This window comes from Eleutherodactylus coqui, chromosome 2, assembly GCF_035609145.1.
Source record: "Eleutherodactylus coqui strain aEleCoq1 chromosome 2, aEleCoq1.hap1, whole genome shotgun sequence".
Lineage (NCBI taxonomy): Eukaryota > Metazoa > Chordata > Amphibia > Anura > Eleutherodactylidae > Eleutherodactylus > Eleutherodactylus coqui.
Window position 1 is genome coordinate 174,478,422 of NC_089838.1, and position 22,839 is coordinate 174,501,260.

The 22,839-nt window shown below is 41.9% G+C and overlaps 1 protein-coding gene across 5 annotated transcripts in view; it reads right to left on the bottom strand.

Moving 5' to 3' along the window:
• The window catches only part of KMT2E (lysine methyltransferase 2E (inactive)), a 95,596-nt gene that overhangs the window by 56,804 nt on the left and 15,953 nt on the right, over positions 1-22,839 (bottom strand). For 3 of the 5 annotated variants that reach the window (XM_066591964.1, XM_066591962.1, XM_066591961.1), the window contains exons 2-7: positions 14,463-14,647; positions 11,793-11,907; positions 10,861-11,084; positions 9,221-9,301; positions 4,647-4,705; positions 1,508-1,561 (exon numbers count right to left, since the gene is read on the bottom strand). In XM_066591964.1, the coding sequence (XP_066448061.1) occupies positions 1,508-1,561; positions 4,647-4,705; positions 9,221-9,301; positions 10,861-11,084; positions 11,793-11,907; positions 14,463-14,533 (604 nt within the window). In that variant the 5' untranslated portion in view covers positions 14,534-14,647. The remainder of the gene's footprint in view (positions 1-1,507; positions 1,562-4,646; positions 4,706-9,220; positions 9,302-10,860; positions 11,085-11,792; positions 11,908-14,462; positions 14,648-22,839) is intronic. The other 2 variants (XM_066591965.1, XM_066591963.1) reach the window with 1 other exon arrangement.

Genomic DNA, 22,839 nt, shown 5'->3' on the forward strand with positions numbered 1-22,839 from the left:
ACAACTAGTCACTACTCAGCTTTCATTCTTCATAATGCTCTTGAAAAATTAAAACTGCTCTGTTATTGGTGGTTATGGGCAACAGTTATTTGCTCCATAATCTTCATCCATGTCAATTTTTTTGAGGAACCCATGCAAGAATTAAAATGTTATTAAGAAATGTTTGTTTCCCAGCAAGAGAAATCACGCTGTCTAGGCCACTCTCCCACATACGCTTGTAAAACGCAGCGTTTACTGCATTTTCAGCTGCGTTGAAATGCATTTTTTGCACAGTTATACAAAAGCAGCCAAGCAAGTTGCTAAATGGCAGAGCTGAAAAACTGCAGTCAAAAACGCAGTAAATCATATTCTACCGCATTTTCAGCAACGCTGAAAACACACTCCGTTCATTTCAATGGGCAAAGCATTAGGTTTTTAAAATGCAGAAACGCACGAAAATAGAACAGACAGTGCTTGAAAGACGCAGCGTTAAAATTGCTGCGTTTTAACGCATATTTGAGAAGCCCCATTGAGAATGAATGGTAGTGTTTGACAGAGTTCAACGCTGCACTGAAAACGCAGCATTGTATGAGAGTGGCTAATACATTTCTAACTTTATCATTAAACTGGCTTCAAAGGACAAGATTCACCAAATTTTACCTAACTCTAAACAGAAAATACCAATGCAACACATACATAAATATACACGAGTATCTCCGTTTAGATTTCATGTGCAAGATTTTAGAAATACGTGGAAAAACAAGTAGTTACGCTATTGATTACATTTCATTGGCACATCACATTTGTATTGTAGGGTTTCCCATTTAAACAGGGCTTTGTGTTACCAAATACTACTTGTGCAACTTCCAATGCAAAATTGATCAAATACATTTAGATGTACATATTGAAAGCTAAATTCACACAAGACCTAAACATTGTATTGCATTTTTAACCTAGTATAAAACAGCACCTGGTCCACTTTTAGGAGTTACAGTATACATGCTTGTTAGACAGGTTCAAAAAGACAAAGACCACAAACTGAAGAAACCATGTTGCATCACCAATATAATTAGACATTTAAATTGTTAACAAGGATTTGTGTTGATTTCAACAAATACAATAAAAGCTGTATTAGGATTAGATACTGATGCATTACTGATTTAAAAAGATTTTCAATTTTATGTGAGGTTTAAAGCAGTTACATAGAATGCACTGTTAAAAAAAACAATCAATTTCAGAAATCTGCAGGTAGATCGATTTCAATTTTAGGATAACCGTGTAGTGCAAGGATAATTTATTTTATGTGCTGTATTTATAGTTATAATATGGCACAATAAAAGTGAATTTAGGTTAAGTCTAAATATTATGCATCCTGTATACACAGAACATGTAGTATGAATAGAAACAGATTGTAATGCACTGCTCCCCAAGACAATTAGATTGAAACAGGAACCTTGAGAAATTAAGACCACTTAGAATAACTGAACAATTAGGGAATGGGGTGTGTCACATTTGAAATGGTACCTACCAGATAAAAGGCTTCCGTTGTTGCCTCTACCATTGTAGCAGGTTTGAAGATCATCTGCATTAGAGTCACAAAAGTTATAGCCCAAAAGGTATGTGGCACTCAATAAATAACATTATAAGTGCACTAACACTCTTTGCCTCTGAGCATGACCAGATTGATCTGTTCAAATATTGGCAAAGAAAGTACTGCCTCTCCTTAATAGGCTTCACCATTGTCCCAGCTATGAAGATGATCTACATCTATCATCAGATGGCAAACCAATCTTGCCAAGTTCTACTTTAAGGGGTTGTCTCATCATAGTTCTATAGCAGTGTTTAAGAAATTGATGGGCCAGCTGAACAACTAGAGGCAAAGTGGCACATTTATGTGGCTACCCAAACAAAGCTTAACAGAACCACAATGGCAGTCCACTATTCTAGTATTGCTTTGTTCTACTGACTCGTGGGGTTCTCATCAGTCAGACCTGCACTAATCAGATAGTCTAAATATCTTTATATGCCATTAAGGTCAATGATGAGACAATGCTTTTAAAAAGTAGTATTACATTAACTGTAGTTGTGAGCAAAACCCAGATATAGACATGCCCAAACACTGCATTGTAACCTCTATTATAGAGGCCATGCTGCAGTCGACAAGAATAGCATTCAGAATCCCACATGTACAATAAGCCTGTATAGTACTGGCTGAAGTCTTTATAGTTACAGGAGAATACCATTTTAACTTAAAAAAATACAGGTCGATATCCATCATAACGGCACTAGGAAATTATTAACAAATAGAGACATTATTAACAAATAAGGAACAGTTGAAGAGGGTTGTTCCAACATCACAACCCTATTTTTTATGCTATATTAAGGTATATGAATATCAGAGCGGAATACCCCACTTGGCATCCCCTTCCATGACCTAGAAAGAGGAGCCACTTAGTAAAAGTGGCTCCCATTCTGCCAAATTTAAGTCATCCTTGTATTACAGAATAGCCATTCATCCAAATGGCCCACCTGTAATACTACACTGCCCCTACAGCGTCTGGCTGCAGCTTTCCCTGCAAAAATCAGCTGTTAGCAAGCACCCCATATTCTGAAGGGGGCTGTACGTTTGTACAACCCCTTTAAGCTTTTTACTTGTTACAGGTCAAAACAAACTTTCCAGTAGCCCATTATAATATCTTAAAAGTGCACAATGTTGTAAGTCTATTTTAGAGAAGAAATCAAATTAAAGCTTAACTATATTTTGCAAAAGTTTATTTATTTTGACTACCACTTAGGCCGCCTGCAGACAGCCGGGTCGGATCCGGCAGTGAGAATTCTCGCCGCGGGACCCGAACCGAGCGCCTGCAGAGAGCAGCGCGTACTTACCCACGGCCCCGGCTCTTTCGTGTGCCGGCTGCCAGTGCATGCGCAGACCGGAGCCGGTGGCGGGTGAGTGACGTTTCTGTGCGCTCGCAGAAATAGAGCACGGCGCGGTTTGTTTGCCGCGCGAGATTTCGGGAGGCCAAACCGCGACCGTCTGCATAGGATTGCGTTTGTTAACCCAATCCTATGCAGGCTTCCAGCGGCAGAAATCCTGCTGCGGAATTTCTGCCCGTCTGCAGGCGGCCTAAGTTTCATATTCAGACATTGCTGTGACAGTTAAAATTACATATTAACACAGGCAAAGTAGTAGAAAACAAATTTCAAAGGGGTTGTTCGGCAAAAAGAAATTATTCTCTACTCAAAAAGCGGAAGTGCTTGTCTGTCTCCGGTGATCCCATGGAAGTAAATAGAGAATTAATGTGCATGTGCAACTACCATTGCCTTCATTGTGGAACACTACGGACCCCATTCCCAGGATTACTTGGATCCGAACTGATCCCTTAAGGATAGGGGAGAACTTGTTTTTCGTTAGACAACCCCTTTAAAGGCAAACTAAGTCTTTGAAGAAAAATTGTTTAATACTAAATGTCACGCATTATACTGTGCCATTTCATGAATTTGCATACTGCAGCAATGCAAAATTAATCCTTTCAATTAGAACTAAAATTATCCTTTATTACATGGTTCTAAAGAAATGTTTAAAGGGAACTGGGCAGCATAAAGGAATGAAAGACAAAGTGCAAATATGTTGGCAGTTTTGTAAAACTGTACACATCAGATCAGGGGTTGAGGGTCCAACTGACAATATGGACAGTGACAGCTTTTTGAAAGCTGGAGCCTGCATTTCATGAATACAACAATTCTGCTTCAAAGAGCTAATATAGGTTACAGACTAACGAAATTAGTGACTGTCACTACATTATGCTGCTCTCAGAGCATAAAGGGGATTACTGGTTCCATTTCAATATTCATTGTTTAATGCACTTATGAACTGATGGTTAAAAAAATAAATAAATAAAAAAGTAAGAATAAATGCCTGTAAAAACATCAAAACAATTTATTGACAATTACTACCATTTTAATGCACAGTAAATAGCAAATGTCCAATACTCCTATAATGAGAATTGCTCGCTTTAGCAATGAGACAGCAGGGAAACCTAAGACATTCTATAGTTTGTGTCCCATCCACAGACTACAACCTCCTAAAATATTCATGGAAGATTAAGGTAATCTGTCGTGCCTGTGCCAATTTCAGGGTCTGTCAACTTGTGTGAATATGCAGTATCTTTGAAGAATCTGCAGTTTAATCTTTGCAGCGCAATATCAATGCTATGGTGCAGGAGTCCGGCATATTCATAAACTACAGGGTCAGCCTGCCCTCCTACTATTGACTGAGCCTTCTCCCCACTACTGGACATATGGTAAAAGCTGTTAGCAGCAGGAAGGCAGGGGTCTGGTATCACCCTGCATCAGTTAAACCAGGAGTTCTCCAAAACTACTTTATATTCCCATATAATTAGCAGATGGCACAAATCAAAGTCATAAAGGGGTTGACAGATACCCTGTGAAATAAGTAGCCCTCAATCTAGCATCATATGCTTATTTATGTCAGTGATTTAATGCATATAAAAAGCAATTAGTACCTTTGTCTATTGTATACTAGCAGGCTTCCCTACTTCACACATTCAGATACTCCACAAGAAAGTAAAAATGTATGATTTACATATTTTCAAGATGCCCAGATTTAAAATATTGCATAGTTCACCTAACTTTACATTACCTACCTGACAAATGTTCTCGTTTTCTTTGTTGGAGCAATACTGCTCTCTCTCGGTCCAGAGCTCTGCCCAGAAAACAAAATACAAAACTGTTTAGTAACAGATTACTTATTCTAAAAGCATACAACAATCTAAAGCAATCTTATGAAAACACAAAACACTAAAAAGTGAATTCAGCTTGACCACACAGTCCGCCAAGTTGAAACTATTGTGATGTTACCAATGACCTCCTCCTGGATTTGTAAATTGGTCTTAATACTCAGGCTGACATTAAAACAAGGTTCTCTACAGGACACAAATTGTAATTTTGTAATTGATTACATTTACTGAGGGGGAATAAAAAAAAAAAATATAAAAAAAAAAAAGTTGACACTTTCTAATGCTCAGTTAACCTCCAATACCATGGGCTCTAATGTTTCAAACTAGTAATCACAGTAGGTACAGCACATGGCTGCTATGGACACTTCTAGCCAACGTGAACAAAGAACAGTAGGCAACAGTGCAACACTAGAGAATTTGAGAGGTACTGTAGAAGGGCTTTGCTACACGGGACAACTGTCGGGCACTGAAGCACCCGACAGCCGTCCCAGTGATGATCACTTATGTGCTTTCACACAGGAGGATCATCGCTCAATGAATGAAAGCGGAGCAAACCAGAAAACGTTCTGGCCCACCCGCTTCCATTCACAGTAAATGGTCAGTCGTTCATAGATAACGCATGTTTAAAGTGAACGACGTGGGTGCAGACCAACGTTGATTTTATGGTCGGCATGAAAGGGCCGATCAACTTTTCACTAGTATAAAATTACTTCATTTTTATCTATACCTTCCCTATTTAGAATGAGCTCCATGATTGTATGCAGTCCTTGAACAGCCAATGGAGGGTGCATAGTGCTGTACGGTGTAGGCGTGGTGCATGTTTGGGAGCCCAGATCTTCGCTCTAAATGAGCTAGACTGGGAAACTGAAACCTGCGGATCTCAAAGAAAACGAGTTTCTGTCAATAACTAAAGATAATTACCTCTCCAAACTTGTACAGGAGCCATCTAGACAGATGGCCACTTTGGACTTCTTAACCAATAGACTTGACAGAATAATAAAAGTGCAGGTTCAGGGGGAGTAACCTGAGAAATAGTGGCCATAATGGAATAACTTTCTACTTTTCTTTCGATAGGGAGTTTTATCAAGGCGCTACAAAAATACTACATTTTGGGAAGGCAAAGTTCAAACAGCTTAGAGTTGTCATTCTTACTAACTGGGACAATGTCCTCAAAAAAGAAAAAGAATTACTGACAATAAATGGGAAATTTTTTAAACCATCTTAAATACTCACTGTGAGCAGTTCATACCTTACAGGAGTAAAAGTGTTAGAAATATGAAAAAACCCATATAGTTCAATAAAGATGTATTGGGTGCAATAAAAAAAAGCATTTGAACTAATAAAACAAGGCAGTGAAGCATTAAAAAGCTCTAAAGAAAAAAAATTGTGTATTAAGCAAATAAAAAGCAGCAAAAAGACAGAGACTCATTGAAAGAGTAAAATTAAACCTAAACGGTTAACTATGTAAATCAGTGTTTCCAAAACTCTAGTCCTCATAGAGCCCCACAGGTCATGTTTTCTGGAGTTTCTCAATATTGCACAGGTGATGTCATTATTGTCAGTCTCTCAGACATTTGCCACAGGTGTTCTTACTATAGGATATCCTGAAAACCTGATCTGTGGGGGTCCATGAGGACTGGAGTTGGGAAACACTGATCTAAATAGTAAAAAGATTAGGCCTGAAAGTGTTGGCCCTTTAAAAAGTAACGTAATGGAGTGAAAAGTTGTAAATGGTGCTGTGGAGAAAGCAATTTATTAAATATTTCGCTAGTGCATTCACTCAGGAAAACAAAATGTCAGGTGAAATGTAGAGTGATAAACTAAACTCTCCATGAAATGCCACTAGTCTAACCCAGGAGGAGTGCGAAGCTAGCTTAAAAGCATTAAAATAGAAAAATTGCTGGGTTCCGTTGGCATACACCTACGGGTTTTAAATTAATTCAGCAATGTGATAGACAGACCGTTGTTTCTTATATTTAAAGGACTCTATAGTGACAGGCTCTGTTCCACTGGATTGTCACATAGGAAATGTGGTGCCAAATTAAAAAATAAATAAATAAAAAAATATAAATCAAAGAATTAACCTAATAGCTAAAGGCCAGTAAGTCTAACTTTTATTGTGGGTAAATCTTTGAGATTTTTAAGAGATGCTATCCTGAAGTATACCAATGAAAATAACAGCATAACTTCATATCAGCATGGGTTTATGAAGGGTCGCTCCTGTCAAACCAATCTTATCAGCTTCGACGAGAAGGTAAACTCAAGACTGGATTGGGGAGTCATTGGATCTTGATTATCTTAAGTTTTCCAAAACGTTTGATACCGTGATGCATAAAAGGTTGGTATATAAAATAAGAACGTTTGTTCTGGCTAAGAATGTGTGCAAGTGGGTATGTAACTGGCTCAGTTATATGAAGCAGAGGGAGGTTATTAATTGTACATACTGAGTGGGGTACCATAAGGGTCAGTATTGGGCCCTATTCTTTTAAATATATTTACTAACAATGCTGGGGATGCATTGTACAGTAAAATCAATATTAACCCTTTCCAATCCATTTATTTTTTCTCACCCATTCTCCCCAGCTCCAATTTATTTGGAGCTGGGGAGAATGGGTGAGAAAAAATACATTTTCCCTGCACCCTCCTGAACTGACAGAGTTCAGGAGGGTGCAGGTGCTCACTGCACCGTGGAGGGACCTGCTTACCTGTCCGGCCTCTTCCGCATTCTCCTTCTGCCTCCCGGCTTGGCGATCATGTGACCGCTGGGGTCAGGTGGCACATGGCGGTCACATGATCGCCGGGCCGGGAGACAGAAGGAGAACGCGCAAGACGCCGGTCAGGTAAGCAGGTCCCACAGTGCAGGCTCCCGGCTCGGAGTTCATGTGACCGTCGGGGGTCAGGTAACACCGGCGGTCACATGATCACCGGCTGGCCGGAATCTCTATGCATTACATAGCGCTAATTGAGCGCTATGTAATGTGTAAAGGAGAAGGCAGAAAGGCTTAAAAACCCTTTCTGCCTTCTCCTAGGGGTTCCTCGATGGGGACCAGTGCAGGAGTGTATCTGCACCCGATGTGTCTGCCGATCGGGTGCAGATCTACTCCTGCACTGCAGTGTCGGGCCTGCCCCGACATTGGAGCTGTGGAGGAAAATGATGATGTCGGGACAGGCCCGACATTGGATTGGAAAGGGTTAACAGATACAAAACTATGGAAAGTAATTAAACACAAAAGACAGTGTACAGCTGCAAATTTCTGCTTGGCCAGAAAAGTGGCAAATGAGGTTTAACACTGAGAAATATAAGGTTATGCATATGGGCAGAGAAAATACATGTCTTCATTACACACTAACTGTATGTTCAAATGTAGCGGAAATGCTGCAGATTTTCCATAGCAGAAAATTCCAAGGCAAAATCCACTACATTTCCACAAAAGAAATGGTTGAAATCCGAACCATGCCACTTCCCCATCACCCAACCAGCGGTGCTGTGCTCACTAGAGGGTGCCAAGTAAAGGGTTGTGCCGACAGTGCAAAGAACTGTGAGGTGAGGGGAAACGCTGTAGCTGCTGATCGCGGCTGCAGAAACGTATCTGATTTAGAGTCAAAATCTGCAACAATGATGTGGATTTTGACAGTTTAGTTTGTGGAAACTCTGCAAGTTTTGAAAATCTGAAGCATTTCCGCTATGTGTGAATGCACGGTAAATGGGAAAACACTGGGTAAAACGGACATAGGGATTTTAATTAACTGTAAAATTAACTGGAGCAATGAGTGTCAGACAGCTGCTGCTAAGGCAAATAGGATAATGGGGTGCATTAAAAGAGCTGTGGGGGGGGGGGGGGGGGGAACATGATAAGAACATTGTTCTTCATCTTTACAGGTCACTGGTCAGACCACACATGGAATACTGTGTACAGTTTTGGGCACCAGTACTCAAGGACATGTTAGAGCTTAAGTGGGTTCAAATGCGAGCAACTAAACTGATAAAAGGAATGGACGGACTACAATACGCAGAGAGGTTATCAAAATTGGGGTTTAGCTTAGAAAAATTACGTCTGAGGGGTGACCTACTAGGTAAGTATAGTAATATACAGAGATCTCCCCCATGATCTATTTATACCCAGGACTGAGACTATAACCAGGGAACATCCTCTGCGTCTGGAAGAAAGAAGGTTTCTACACCATCAGAGAAGCTGGTTCTTTACTGTACGAGTATTGAGACTATGGATCTCTGTTTCAGGATGTGGTGATGGCGAATTCACTAAAGTTTAAAAGGGGGTCATCCAGGGCTTTCTCGATTGTAACACTATCACACGTTATAGTTACTGATTACTTCAGAAAGGTTTTTGATTCAGAGCATTATTCTGATTCTTGGAGTCGGGAAGAAATTTTCCCCCAAAATGAGGAAAATTGGCTTCTATCTCATGAGGATTTTTTGCCAATTATGAACTTAAAATAAATGACATGAAAGTGAATCTTACCGAGGCTGACACCGCTCACATAAGTAGATGTCTGGAATATTTTGTCTGTCAATTCCCATACAATCTATATGCTGCCAGACACTGAAAACATGAGGAAAAATAAAATTAAATAATATCAGTACAATAAAGTATTTCAAAACACTTAACTTGTTACACATTTGGAAAAAGACAAAATCTAGAATACATTTCCTGCTTTACTAGGTTTGACCACCACCAAAACACAAATTATTTTGTGTCCTCATATTGTGATACCTGTAACATTTTATTTTCTCTCAACAGAAAAGTGTGAGGGCTTTTGCTCTGCAAGGCAAATTCTCGTTTTTATTGATACCATTGTGGATTACATAAAAAGCTTTCAGCACATTTTGTTCTTTTTTTGGAATTGAGCATCAAATTAAGCAATTTTGAAGGATTTTTGGTTGTTTACAGACGTAGCAAATCTTAACTTGACATTTAATGCGCTTTGATAACTACACAGTACCAAAATGCTGTAAATACAGTTATGATGTACCAGGCAGGTTAACGATTTCTATGTGTTTTATTATTAAACATTTCCATTTGTTTAGATCATGCAATCTTCTGATCACTCATAAAATATGTTGAAATACTTCTGTATTGCAGTGTATTAATGACCGCATGCGTAAACTGTGTTCAGATTTCTGTTTAAAATGTCTGTTAATCTATTCCATCATGGAACAGAAAAATAATAATTGAATGCCCGAACCATCAAATGACAGACCCCAGGAGTGCTCAGTGGAACCCAATGATTATAATGGCTTCCATAATTTTACTGGGAAAAATAGCGCAGCATGCAGCGCAAACCTGAACACATCTGAACAGACCCCAACGGTGACAGGTATCCTTTTGGGCCTTCATTAGGCCTCTGCCATGACAACCCAACTGCAACTTGTGACTGCACTGAAGGGCCCCCAATGAAAGCTGCAGTCGATATTGACTGCGGTATCCAAGGGTCAAATAGCTGGGATCGGAGACTATAACATCCCAGCATTCTATATGTACGACAGCTTGAGGAAACTACAAAGGGTGAAAAGAAGAGAGAAATTCTTGGGTAAAAATATGCACTGTGGAATTGTGGTAGCTGTGGATTTTTGAAACAGACAGGACATGCTGAAAATTTGCCCACACCAAGGAATCCGTTGCTTATGAATGGGGGCATGTTAAACAAATATGAATGTAAAGTGACGGACCTGTGATGACGTCACAGTCATGTAATCATGGGTGGAGCGCAGAGCCCCGTTGACTGATCTCATGATGTTGGCATCTTCACATGTAACTCAGTGTCACTCACTTAGACACGTGGTCGTTAGTATTCCATAGCAACTGAGGCCGCAGGGATTTGTAGGGGATGTAATCTGCACAGGGATGAAGGACCTGTAATGATGTCACTCATGTGATCAGGGGTGGAACATGTAACTCACTCACTGACACAGAGCCCAGGTGACTGATCACATGACTGACATCACAGGTCCTGTAAACACACGGCTGTTGTCAAGCCCTGCACGTTTTAGGTTTTAGGCCCTTTGATGATGTCACTGTCATGTGATCAGGCATGAAAAATGTAACTCACTCACAGACAGGTGGTCATTAGCATTTATATTATGATTTTACACGTGTCATACCTGCATTTGTCACAACAGATCATGTACCCATCATCATGGGTAAAACCACAAATACATCGTGTGACATCAGTTCCATAGCTTCCATCTTCTGAAGTGCTGATGGTTGTAGCACTTGACGTCTCATCAAAATGTGGAGTAGTAAATATGTTCACTTCATTTTTAATAAGAACAGGAGGTGGAGATGCTGGAGGCGTTGGTGGAGGGCGAGCACCATAGTTGTGATCCTGGATTTGAAAAATAAAATACACAAACCTGTCAAGTGTTCTCGCAAGACAACATTAATATACTTAATGGACAGAATCCTTTCTTCAATTCACTTTAAGGCTGCCTGTCCACGGATCTCCGCTGCGGGAGCCGCCGCCCGGGAGCAGGAGCCGGCAGACGGATCTCTGCTGTCAGCCTAACAGATAGGCTCACCACGGAGAATCGCGGAAATTCGCAGCATGCTGCGAATTGCCGGCCACGAGCGGAGAATCGCAATGATTCTCCGCTCATGGACAGGGGGGCCGGCGCTTTCCATAGCAAGGCTATGGAAAGCTTCAGACAGCATGGTTTGCCGGCGATTTAGCACTGGCGGAAACACGCCCGTGGGCAGGAGCCCTTAATGATTTGTACATATTCACAGAAGAGGACAACAGATTTGGGGCAGTAATCAAATCATGTATTGTAAATATTTTCCTTACAATGCAGAAGACATGTATTTCATCTAGCTTGGATAGCACTTTATTTGACTGTGGTGTACACGCTTATCTATTCCTAGCATACCATTCCTGGTCTTCTAAACAGGCCAACCCTATTGATTAATATCAAAGCTTTGATTGTTCGAGTGTATTGTCAGAAAATGTACATTCTATATTTCAAGATATATTTACCCAATAAAAAGGTAAAAAGATAGATAAATGCCAGGTCACTAGTATTTAGGTAATACTTACAGCATAAGGCAAGCCAATATAACTGTGCGAATGGTGAGAACTGCTGGTATATAACTGGTGTGGATAACTGTTTGACTTTTCAACTACAACAGGGCTTGCTTCTACGGATTCTGGTCTACATGAAAGAAAGAAAGAAAAAAAAACTGCCTTAATTTATTGCTTACAATTTCCAATGGCATCGCGCTGCAAGAACTCAACTGAGTTTAACAAATCACAATGCTAAAATCGGCATTTGTCAATTCTTTATGCAGCTCTCAGATAGAGCCTCATAAACCTGGTGGGAATCCCTCAATGACACAGGTTCCTTGAATGCAAATTAGGTCATTTAAATGCTGCTGGAAAGGTCTGCACCTTTTAAAGGGTTAACAGACGCGATCAGTGTGTACGCTAATCGCAGCAGTTGTGGTCAGGTGAAAGTTGTCAAAGACAGCCGATACCAGCCATGCAGGGACTGGACTGAGCTCCCGAATCTGCTCCACAAAAACCGCACACACTCAGGATGTACATATACATTCTGGCACTAAGGGGTTAGGACGAGCATCTGCAATACGGACATGTCTCCCAGCCCTATAATGGTCTGAGTTTTGGCGGCTTCACCTGGGCGTATTTGCACTCCCCGAATTTGCGGGGGGGGGGGGGGGGCGGACACGGACACACACACACACACACACACACTCTACTTTTATGCACATTTGCGCACGAAATGTTCGCAAATGCATGCGCAATACGCAAGCAGATGCTCAATATGCTGTGCAATTCCGCTGGGAAAATAACACATCTGGAGCTCATTAGCCAAATAGCCATTTATATCAGTGTGCGGTGTTGTCCCGGTGCGCAAAAAGCAATGCCCTGCGAGCACAAGTAGTGTAGTAAAAGGTTGATACGTGCTTAAAAAGGCTTCATTCATAGCAAATATGTTGCGCACAATTGCGCATACGCCAGTGTGAAGCTGCCCTTCGAGTCAGTAAACTTCATGGTTGGAGCAAGACACGTCAATTTACAAATGCAGAAAGAGCCATAATACGCTCATCTGAAACCGGCATAAAGAGTATCCATCACCAAAATGCTCTTTTCTTATCATTTTGCACAAATTATGCTAGACTTATAAGTAAATGCATTTTCCACCAAATTTGTCTTTATATGACCATCCTCGTAAAAATTAAGTCTGTTGATAAAACTGGCTGCTCAAATATGCATTAGGGGGTTCTGCCCTAGCAACGTTGTCGACAAAGTTACAGTTGGTCTGTCACTTTTGTGCAACATTCCATGTGGTTGGTCCAAGACACAAGGTGTTTAAAAAACACAAAACAATGTATTAACTCTAAGAGGTTTACTTCCAAAAAGCTCCGTTCTCCAGATATAGCAGCTATTGATTCTTCTGCCCACTGCTTGTTGCAAGGAAAACGGACCACCTCTTCTATGGAAAGAAATAGAGCAGAATGGTAGCTGGTGGCCAGGCTGAAAGCCAGTGTGCATGCCTTACTGAGATAACGGCTGTAAGGTTTAGAGGAAAGAAGTGCGCAAGCACTGGCCAGATCTGCTCTTTCTTTCCATAAAAGAGGTGTCAACAAGCAGTGAACACACAGAAGAAAGGTGAATGAAGAGAACGAAGCATTTTAGAAATAAACATCTTACAAGTGCATTGTTTTGCAATTTCAAAACATACAGAAATAGGATTCCCAAGATGGGAACAACCCTTTAAAGGTGTCTGTCTTTGACCAACCACATGGAATGTTGCACAGAAGTGACAAACCAACTGTTATTTTGTAGACTAGAGTCCATTGTTTTCAGAAGTTAATGAAGCGGTGGCAACGCATGTGCACCACGGCTTCATTTATTTCAACTGGAGAGCCAAAATAGGCAAGTGTTGAATGTTCAGCTATGTCCAGCACACTTATTGAAATACATAAAGCAGTGGTGCGCAAGTGCAGCCACCGCTGCCTTCATTACTGAAGGCTCCAGGCTCTTGTTATTGAAATTTACTGGGATTGAGAATAATTTGTGATTGTGGTATGAAATTTCCATTGCCTGACTGGGCTGTGTTAAGCTGCAGTATATTTCGCTGAATGCTCTTATAATAGTTTTTCTAAATGCTGTTAAAGTGTATGATACCTGCAGCTCTATACTGGAGCATCTTTCACCCTATCCAAGGTTTGTATTGCAGTGAGTGAGGTCTGAATGAGTCTGTAAGATTTTAGGCTGGGTTCACACAGGGCGGATTTGCCGCGCGGAATTTCGCCGCGGCAAATCCGCCCGCGGCCGCTAATCTTGGGATTAGCCAGCCACGTGGACGAGATTTCTCAGAAATCTCGTCCACACGGGACGGCCAATCTGCTGCGGTGAGTCCGGCTGAAACCGCGGCCGCGGCTTCAAAAGATGCAGCATGTCTATTTACTTTTTTCTTTACTTTCGTCGCGTCCGTGCTCTCCTCTATGGGAGCGCCGGCCGCAACGGAAAAGCGAGCGGCCGGGCCGCTTCAAAGCCGCCGCGGCTTTTTCCGCGGCGGTTCTCCTGGCGGAAATCTCAGTTTTTGCTGCGGCCAAACCGCGGGATTTCCCGCGGGAATACGCCCCGTGTGAACCCAGCCTTAGACAGCACATTCACAGCTAAAATAAAAAAAAAAAATGTAAAAAAAACACGGTTCTTTAATTAAAAAAAATAAATACTTACTCTGATCCTGCAGCCATGTCTATGTATGAAGTTTTTGTTGTCTCAACCCGCAATGGGACCACTATGCTCATGACGTTCGCTTCTGATAAATACGATTACTATGGAGTCCTCTGCATCGGGATCCAAAACACTGGGGCATGCCAGCCACAGTGCTCATTGCAAACATCTAAGTGCATCCACGAACCCTGAATCAATGAAAGAAAAATACATTTAAGTACTTTTAACAAATTGCCACATAGGCAATAGGACTCACATTTAGGGCTCATGCCCACGAGTGTTGCAGAATTTTGCCGCGGATTTCCGCTGCGGAAGTATCGCGTTTAAAAACACGAGTGACCGCGGAATTCTATATGTAATACTATATTAATGGAGACCTTCCGCTGCGGAAATTCGCGGTGAAATAGAACATGCCGCAATTTTTTTCCCGCAGTGGAAATCCGCAGAAGAAATTAGTCTGTGGGCATTAGACATTTTACAGATACAAAAAAGAAAAAAAAATTACAAAACTCTCAAGGTTAACATTAGGTTTTTTCTTTTTTAAAAGCAGAGATAATTTAATAAACATTCCAGTCACAGGAAAACAAAGTTAACCCGTTTACACTAAGTGATAAACATGTACGTCACAAAAGGTGTAGGCTGGGTCTGAAGCTGGCTCAGCATCTAAGTCTGCTGCATCCTCGGTGGGTGCTGGCTGTTTGAAACAGCTGACACCCGCTACAAGCAGCTGCAATTGAAGCTAGCACTAGCTCTGCTCACGGTTCTTTAAAAAACAAACAAAAAAAAAAAAGTAATTTTTATTGAACATTTTACAAAAAGACAAAATGATCAAAACCAAATAGCACCTCATTAATATAAAAAACACACACCAAGTTGCACAGTACATCAGAATGTCTCAAAGACGCTGAAAAGTAACACTCCGCATTCTGTTTAGGCCACCACGTATCATTGAAGGAAATGCTGTTGGATAATTAATATAGTGATTGACAGATTGTCTACTTTTCTAGAACAGCACCCATCTACCACAGTGGTGTATCAAGTTCTCTCTTGTATTCTGAAGGGGTAGTGACTATCCTGAATCATTGCAGGCGCTGCTAAACTAGATCCATATAACCAAAGAGACTGCAGTTCTTCATATTTATTTACTGCTGCCTCTTTGTACACATTTCTCCATTGTTATGAGCCACCTGATTGTGTCTTTGTACAAGGACTCTCCTGTAGCCAATTTTTGTTCAGTAAGTTCTCTAGCCATTTAGAGCATCGCTAATTTTATTCCATCCAAATGCGATGGGTCTTCTACATAGGCCAATACACAGACAAATGGCGTTAACGCAACGCTGGCACTATATACAGTGTTAATTACATCCACAACACCACTCCAGAATGTAAGCAGCCTAGGGCAGGCCCAAAGCATATGAATCAAATCTTCTACAGTCCTTTTACATTGGCTGGATAAATAACGGTGTATCGCGCTGTCCTTTGATATGTACAAAACGCTGGCTTTTTAAGCAAAGTATACTTGGGATATCCTATGTGATAATGCGACAATATTCTGCCTTTGCTGATATTCCGTGGGACCCAGATCTCCCCCCCCCCCCCCCCATTTTTCATTGATACAGATAGAAAGAAATTTAGAAAAGTTTCCTAGCAAATATTTGTACAATTTAGGAAAAAAAAGGCCAAGCAAAGTGTCAACCAAACCCACCTTCCCAACCATTGGGTGACGTACCACAGGTAGCTCTGCACTTCCCGCATTCACCACCTGCTTTTGAAGTGCATGACGCACTAAAATATATTTAGGCTGAATTCCCACAGGGCGGAATCCCGCCAGAAATCTCACGGTTTGACCGCAGCGGAAAACCGTGAGATTTCAGCCGGGAAAGTGCTGCTTTAAAACCCGGGGCACTTGCGGCCAGCGCCTTCCACAGAAGAGGGCGTGGCCACAATGGGAAAAAAAAAAAAATTAGATAGATAGATATATATAAAAAAAAATAGACATGCTGCGGCCGGGGAATCCGTGCTGCAGCACGGCTTCTGCCAGCTTTGCCGCAACGGACTGGCCGTCTCGTGTGGACGGAATTTTTGACAAATCCCGTCCACATGGCTGGCTAATCCCAGGATTAGCGACTGCAGGCAAATCTGCCGCAGCGAAATTCCAGACGGAATATCCGCGGCAAATCAGCCCTGTGTGAACTCAGCCTTATAGAAAATAGCTAGTCAGCAGATCATATTCAGAACTGTAGTAAAGAATGTCTGTATATGACCCATCAGCATTTGCCCGATCGTGGCTGTTTGACAGCCTATATGCAATATCAACCCTCACTGCGGAATATAAGAGTAAATAAAGTCAAATAAAAATGTAAAAATACTAGTAATTAAAAAAATTCTCATCACTGCTTCGGAAAAGAACCCCCAAATATTGCATCATTTCTCCCACCGGCAAAACACACAGGGTACGGAGAAGTAGTAGAGCGCTCCAACCTGTGTAGCGCTGGTAATTGAGCTGCGCCTGCAATTACCAGAACTTATCCCCTACTTAGTGGTTGGAGAGAACTGCTTCTGCACCGTATCCTGTAGGTTTTGGAGTTTCCTGAACTTGGGTGAGGAAGAGTGCAGTCCTAATACCTTTATAGGCTAATGTATTTTTTTATGATAAATTCCATATAAAAAAAAAAAAAGAAAAGAAAAATTGGTTTATTTCCTAAATATAGATTGTTATTCTATTTTCTGCAGACGTCCGCAGCCATCTCGCCTGTGCTGCTCCTCTGCTCTGTCAACAACTTTGTTCATGTGGCTGCTGTAAAACACATCTATATAGGGACCTGTAGTCTATAGAGGACTCACTGACTTCTAGAGGCATGCTGTGACCTGTACTGATATGGCAGCAGGAAGACCCCACCCACTGGCTGAACAGATCAGCCTTACCATGGACCAGAGGACCAAATTGACAATAATTGGGTCTGTCTGGTTTCCTTCTAGCATTTCACAGTATAAAGGACACCATTTTCATCCTGTATTTTAATGTAAATCAGTAATGGAGGTTGTGAACTGAAGCTCCCACACAGATGTGAACAAGCCCTCATCTGCCTCTAGCTGTGTAATGGAAGTGTTAGCTTCCATTGTAATCTTGTCTGTGATGAAAGGACTAGTGAATGCATAAAATCCAATCACCGCTTTTCTCACACAATTCAAAATTTCAATAAAAATCTTAATTAGGAAGGGGTCTCAACAGAGCAGGAATGGTCCAAAGAAATGAGCCGTGTATAAGGGTGCCCGTCTAAGGGCGTGATTTCGCTGGCGGTAAACTGCCGGCGAATCACACACTCTGAAGCTTTCCATAGCACTGCAATGGAAAGCGCTGGCCCCCTGTCCACGAGCGGAGAATCATTGCGATTTTCCGCTCACGGCGGGCAATTCGCAGCATCATGCAAATCGCCCCAATTCTCTGCGGTCAGCCTATCTATCAGAAAGGGCTGACCCGCGGAGATTCGGTGGCGGCTCCCGTGACGGAGATGCGCCGTGGGATACCACAACATCTGTGGACAGGGGGCCCAACAATCTAAAGAGGGGAAAGATGCACAGCCCCATCCCCCTAGCTCAGGAGAGAGCCCAGCGTAGTCTACAAAACTTCACACCTGTATCACGGAGAACAAGATGGTGACCGGAGAGGAGAGGGATGTTTAATCAGTGTCTGCACCAGTGTCCACAGACGTTCTCTGAGTCTACACCGAGCTCAGCCAAAAATGGAGTAAGCAACCCTAGCTGCTGCCTGGCAGATCAAATGATTGCTGCCTAGCTGCATCCTGCTGTTCCTAGGCAACAGCAACGATCATTTGATCTGCTGCCAGGCTGCAGCTAAATGTCGCTTTCTCCATGGATGGGCTCGGTGTAGACACGGAGCGGACATGGACATAACATCCCTTTCAGGTCCGGTCCTCACTATGTTGTTAGTGATGCAGGTGTGAAGGGTTCACTTTGGGAGTTGTCTCCGTATTCAGTGTATGATGAACTAGCATAGGCTCTCTCCTGCGCTTTTGGGGCGCAGGGGGGGGTGGGGGTGGCAAATTATCCGCTTAATGCATTGTTTATACTGCTCATTCATAGCATTTTATGTTCTTCGTTATGTGCTTGAGGAAGACTTGGTTGTCAAAACGTTGCACTTTGGATGCATAAAAGTGAAGTTTGTTTTGCACCCACGATGCTGTCCTGTTGATTTTTGGATTTTCTGCAACAGAACAGGAGCTGTCACCTTTTAGGAAAGCTCAGCAGCTGTAATGAAAACTGCAAGAAAGATTTCACTTTTTCTTGTAAAGTTAATCTGCCAGCATGCTTTGCTGTTCTTTCTAAAAGGAGTATAAAGTTCATGAGAAGCACACCAGATACAGCAATATGTATACATGCAGTAGTTTGGGAGAAATTACATTTCATTAGCAGTGATAGAGGACTAGTCCTCAATATTCATGAGTTTTGCTGATTTTCCCATGTACAGTAATATGGAGACAGCTGTGAGTAAATAGAAGGTGGGGTGGGCATGGATAACCCATGGGGCTGCTAAAAGAAAAAAAATGCAGTTTCTCCCAAATGACTGCACATGAAAGACACAGTGCCAGTCACTATCTTATGCTCTCCTCAGAGCGGGTAATAAAAGTTAGTGACTAATTTCCTTTAAAAAGAAATTGTGAAATGCAACATCAAAATGCTTTAAAAGTAAACAAAAAAAAAAATTATAAATGGTGCACACCCAAACAAGAAATCTGTACTTTAAGCCCTGGAGCAAAACAAATTGAGAAAAAAGCAACATTAACCACTAAACGACCGACCTACTTTGGAGCAATAGTTTTCATTGTCACATTTCAAGACCCATAACTTGTTGTTTTGCAGACATAGCTCCAAGGGCTAGGTTTTTACGGGAGGAGCTGTAGTTTCCATTGATACAATTTCAGAATACAGGACATCATGACCACTTTTAATTCAAATTTTTATAGATGAAAATGAAAAGGGGTTTTCCAGGCTAAAAGACTGATACCAGTTTTAGTTTAGGTCATCAAAAGCAGCCCAGCAGAGGTTCACCACTTCGACTTCAATTCGATCAGCTGATGAGAAGCTGCTAAGGAAGGTCAGAATGCTTACAACGCAGTCAGTAATACAGTAGCCCAGCTTGGTATTGCAGCTATCAACTTTTTACTTCAATGAGAAATTGCTGCAATATCAACATATTGTTAAAAAAAAAAATTTTTCTTTTAAGATATTTTAGTCCCTCTAGTGTACTTTAACTTTATTCACCTTGATCTTTCATAATACACTGCAATATTTGTGTATTGCAGTATATTATACCAGCATTTTAGACCCTACCTCCAACATGACATAATGGGCTTCCCAAGACTGTTAGGCCTACAGCTGCCATAGCATTTCATAGGTACCCCATGATCACGGAGGGCCAACAGGGTGGAAGGAGCACTCCCTCTGTAAACAACTTCAATGCTGCAGTTAGCATTGACTGGGGCATATGAAAAGGGTGCCAGAGTATTAAACAAAAATGCAAATAGACAGCATGTGTTAAAATAACAAAAGTAGCAGTACTTACCTTTCCTCTCCATCCCCGGGACACAAAGCAAAAGCACCTCAAGTAAAGAATCCACTGCAGAAGAGACCAGAAGTCAGAGGCCACAGCTTCACTACCCATACTCCTTTTGCTTCAGCCCTCACATCCTGGGCACCATGATGCTGGAAGTTTCAAAATGCTGACACAGGGGATTCTCATTGGCTGCAGTGGTCACCTAACTTTTGGTCTGTGCTTGTTGACAGTGGGATCTTCACTAGAGCAGCTCTGCTGTTACCCGGGGAGGGAGGGGAAAAAGAAGAAGGAAAGTACAGTTTCCTTTATTATTTTATTGAATGCCTGGCCATTTAAATTTTTTTTTTTTTAAATACTCTTGACAATCCCTTTAAGAGGTTAAACAGTCGGGATTGCAAGTTTCTCCAATGCTAGCCATTAAAGCAAGAGACTCACTGATTAGACAGAAAAGCTCCCACTATACTTCGCATGGGAGATTTGTACCAGCCTTAACCTAATTCACTGTAAAAAGGAATGTGTGCCAGAATAAGGTTGTTCAGTGATAGTAAATTAAAATAAATACACTGTTTTAGGTTGAGTTAAAGAGAAGTTGGATATTTCATCCTATTGCCTCACGACGTTTTTTGGAAATTTGCGCCAAAACACCAGCTTGCTTTCCACATATCTAGTTTGTCCATCATTGGTGGCTTTACCTGGCAGGCGGTAGTACCTCCACCTACTTTTTAGGGTCCTGGTTTTATACCTGGGTCTCAAGCCTTTGATATTTCTTTGGGTTTGCTCCACCCCTTTCCTTTCAAAAACGGTGTAATGAAACTCAAATGAAGGGTTAAGCCTACCGCATGCCTTTTTGAAGCGTGTAGCACCCCTTTACTGTTCTTTGCTGGGCCATCCACCCTTCTTTATTCCATGTATAAAAATAAACAGTAAAAATCCTTTAAACAATAAGGCTGGGTTCACACAGGGCGGATTTGCCGCGGTTTTGCCGCAGCAGATCCGCCCGCTAATCTCAGGATTAGCCAGCCATGTGGATGAGATTTCTCAGAAATCTCGTCCTCACGGGACGGCTAATCCGCTGCGGTAAATCCGCTTGAAACCGCGGCTGCAGCATGTCTATTTACCTTTCCTTTTTTGTTTATTTACGTCGCGGCCGCGCTCTCCTCTATGGGAGCACCGGCCGCAACGGAAAAGCATGCGGCCGAGCCACTTCAAAGCCGCCGCGGCTTAAACCGCGTCGGTTCTCCCGGTGGAAATCTCGCGGTTTTTGCTGCGGCCAAACAGCGAGATTTCCGACGGGAATCCGCCCTATGTGAACCCAGCCTAAGCAATCAGACATAATTTGAATTGGTCTATACCCATTTTTATTCTCAGTAGATGTGCTGCTATCACTGGATGAAATAATGCTTTCAGGTCACATTCTATGTAATTGCAATGAGCATACACGGGTCAGTTTAGAATAAATGACATGCTATAAAACAAAAGCACACTCAACATGTACCCATGTACGCAAACACAAGCAACTGGGCCTCTTAAAAACTGCTTAACCCTATTCTTTATCCCCATCTAATCTCAGTTCTGAATAGGATTTGCATGGCATACATTATCAAAGCAACTAAAATTAGGAAAGGTTGTGGCAGACACACAACCTGGGGGAAACAATTATACATATTTTTCTTTCAACAAAACAATGTCATTGCATCAAAAACAGACTCGTGATTCCAAGCATATTACAGAAGGGCTTTCCAAGACTAAAAGGCCCATTTAGGCGAGACGAATGTTGGGCAAACGATGCCCGACACTCGTCCACACTCATGCTGCTGCATGGGAGCTAGTATCACTGGCTCACAGCGGAGTGGCTGGAGTAGCTTTCACTCGTTGCTCTCCCCCGTCCCTCCCCATTGACTTAAAGTAGCGGCTGTTCAGTACTAAACAGCTGCTATTTACACTGAGCGTTCATGCTGCATAAACGACGGACGATAAGCTGAACGATCATCGTTCAGTGTAAATAGAAGCCGTTTAGTACTGAACTGCAGCTATGTTAAGTCAATGGAGAGGGGTGGGAGGGAGTGTGAGGAGTGAAATCTCCTGCAGCCGCCCCGCCTCCCCTGCTGGCTGCTCCATGAGCAACAGTACGGGAGCGAAAACACACAGGGACAAGTGTCAGGCATGGTTTGCCCCACATTCGTCCCATCTAAATGGACCTTAAGATATTGCTGACTTATCCTTAGGATGGGTCAAGAATATCAGATTGGTGGCAGGCCAACACCCCCCCACCAGTCAGGCATTTGTAGAGGCCGCGGCCTTCGTGTGAGCGCTGCTGCCTCATCACTGCATATTAGGCCCTGCACTATGCATTTTGTAGTAGCAGCTCAATCCCAACCAATTGAATAGGCCTGAGCTATATATATAGGCAATTTAGATGTGAACAAACGCAAATTTAAAAGGTCAAGGTAGTAGTGTCAGCGTTTTCAAACTGACGATTGGTGGGGGTATAGAGAATTGTCTCCTCCCCCTCACCCCCAAAGAGATTCTGATGACCTATCCTGAGGGTAGGTCATTAATATATTAGCCACAGAAAACTTCTTTGGCCATTTTTGGCCTTAAAGGCTATGGACACCTATGAGGGCTTTTTTTTTTTTCTTCTTCAAAAGTTTAAATGACTATTTTGGACTAAAATGTTTTTTTGCAATTGATGACCTATCAAAAATATAAAATATTACGTTACCTTTATCCGTAAAGCCATTCTAGTTATGACAATACCAAATTATTAGACGCTTTTTATTTTTCAGTCAACAGAGCTGTATCAGG